Genomic DNA, 2,329 nt, shown 5'->3' with positions numbered 1-2,329 from the left:
GCTAGTCAAGGCGAAGGGTTGTGCCCGACGGTTCCTTCAAAGGAACATTCCCATGTTCCTTCACAAGAACATTGTTCAGTGACCTAGCCTCGGCGCCGGCCCGGGCTGCCCCCTGATCCGGGCCTGGCACTGCCAGTGTAGCTCAACGCCGCCGACGATCGAACGGTTACGAGGCCCGGTCGGGGCCGGGCCCGGCCGTGACTCTGTGAGGCCCGCCGGTCCGACGGACGGCGGCGCAAGTTTTCCAAGTCCGAACGGTCCGGCCCCGCGCGGCCGCGCACGGCCACTGCACGCGGCAACTTCAAGTTCCGTGGCAAGTCACTAAGTCAAGTTGAAGCGGCCGTCCACCGCCGGGCCGGGAGGCGTCTCAGGCGGCGCACGTCCGAGTCGCCGCCGGACTCGCTGAACTTCGGCCGGCTGCCGCCGGCCGCTCCGGCGTCGGACCTCCGGCGCCCGCGCCGCCCGGCGGCCACTGCCATGTCTCGGCGGGATTCGGAATGTGGTGGCCGCCTTGCGATTGATGAGGGTGGGGGTTATGGCTCATGTCTATCAAGGCACGGTAGTTTTCCTGTGATCCAAGGGCACGATAAAGGGTGGGTACTTGGGAAAGAGAAGGGTGGGGTAATCACAGATTGATATTGACTATGGATTTCTCAATTTTTTACAATCTTCTAGGTGGGGTACATGATAAAGTTGGGGGTCAGCGTTTGCTAGGAATCAGTCTTGTCAGGACGTACAGTGAACCCAGTAATTTTATTTATTTGCAATATAGGAAATATCGTATACTAGTGAGGCTTCCCTTGAGCTTGAAGGCAGGTCAAGGTTGAGGGGGTGGGTGCTGGGGTACCGTAAGATGCAGGGGTTATGGGGTTGTCTATAGTCAATATTCCCTTATGTGTGTGGGCGGCTTTTATAACGTTGTATGGAGGCATTAAGTATTATATATGTTTCATATAGTACACATAATTTGTACTATGCTAAATCATTTCTATTGAAACTGTTCTATCCTCCAGTAGTTGATATATAAACAATTCAAATATAGTTTTAAGTTGTGATTTTGATACCATTGGCTTTACTGATAGCAGTGCTTAAAGCCATATTTGCCAGGGATTTGGTTACCTTGTTTCTTTTCTAGTATAAATATTTAAAATATTTTATATTTTATCAAATCAAATATTAGTCACTTAATCAAACATCGTATTTAAAATAAAAGTCTTCTTCAATTTTATATCTATTTATGTATATATGTAGTTTTAGTTACTTTTAAGCCAACTGCGGTTGCGTGCCTACAACAGGGACGGCCTCCCCCCCATCTCGGAATTTCAACGAGGGGTATATAAATTTCGTCAAAGCACTCGAACATTTGTTTATTTACTGAAAAATGTCCCCCACTTAGCGCAAATTTCTAGTAAAAATTCAACAATTTTTGAAACCTGTCTTCAAACTTGTCGTTCTAAACACCCCCCTCGGAACAGGCTCAAGCCTGAGGATCCCAGCAATGATGCGCGCGGCCATGGCTGTGGCGCTGGTGCAGAGCGTCGCTGCCTTCAGCTGCTCCCCGTCGTTCTCCCCTGCCTTCACTTCGTCTGTCTCTTCGTCTGCCACCTCTTCCTTCACCTCTCCCAGGGTGTCCCCCACGGGTCTTCGATCCCCTGCCTTTGCCCTTCGCTCCAAGCAAGGGCGTAGTGCTGCCGCCGGAGCCAAGATGGGTTACAACATCGACCTGACTGGCAAGGTATAGTGGAAAGAGAAGATGCACTGGATGTGCTTGTGTTGCAGTGTCCTATTTCATTTTCTTCATGCGCCACCTTTGGATCTCCTCACACACTCCTTTCGACCCCCATTCCACTCATGCATCTGCTCCCTAGGTTGCTTTCGTTGCGGGTGTTGCGGACTCTAGCGGGTATGGCTGGGCCATTGCCAAGCAGCTGGCGAACGCGGGAGCGACCATTGTTGTGGGAACATGGCCACCTGTCCTCAGCCTGTTCGAGCGCGGCCTGAAGAAGGGGTTCGGTGATGACCAGGTCCTCAAGGACGGCTCCATGATGAAGATCGAGAAGGTAGTGCATGCACGGGTGTGGCAGCGGGCGCATGACTATGTCCATGACAGATCTACCCCCTTGACGCCATGTTCTCCACCCCCGAGGAGATCCCCGCCGACATCCTCGAGTATGATAGTCGATGCTTGCGTGCTTTGTTGCATCTCACTCTCTGCCGTGAAGGAACAAGCGCTATGCTGGTCTCGAGCACTACGATATCAAGTCCTGTGCCGAGGCTGTGAAGAGGGACTTCGGCAAGGTGAGGGGGCATTCCTCCTCCTCCTCCTCCT

At 52.2% G+C, this 2,329-nt stretch overlaps 1 protein-coding gene across 1 annotated transcript; it reads left to right on the top strand.

The window, feature by feature from the left end:
* Window positions 1-1,874: 1,874 nt before the first annotated feature.
* On the top strand, window positions 1,875-2,301 carry GUITHDRAFT_49233 (hypothetical protein; the record flags this gene model as incomplete). The annotated part of the gene is made up of 3 exons (XM_005834797.1): window positions 1,875-2,063; window positions 2,111-2,169; window positions 2,223-2,301. Coding segments are annotated over 3 exons (327 nt in total), but the record flags the coding sequence as incomplete, so codon positions are not given.
* Window positions 2,302-2,329: the final 28 nt, after the last annotated feature.

Source organism: Guillardia theta, assembly GCF_000315625.1.
Source record: "Guillardia theta CCMP2712 unplaced genomic scaffold GUITHscaffold_24, whole genome shotgun sequence".
NCBI classification, from domain to species: Eukaryota; class Cryptophyceae; order Pyrenomonadales; family Geminigeraceae; genus Guillardia; species Guillardia theta.
This window is presented reverse-complemented; position numbering and strand designations above follow the sequence as displayed.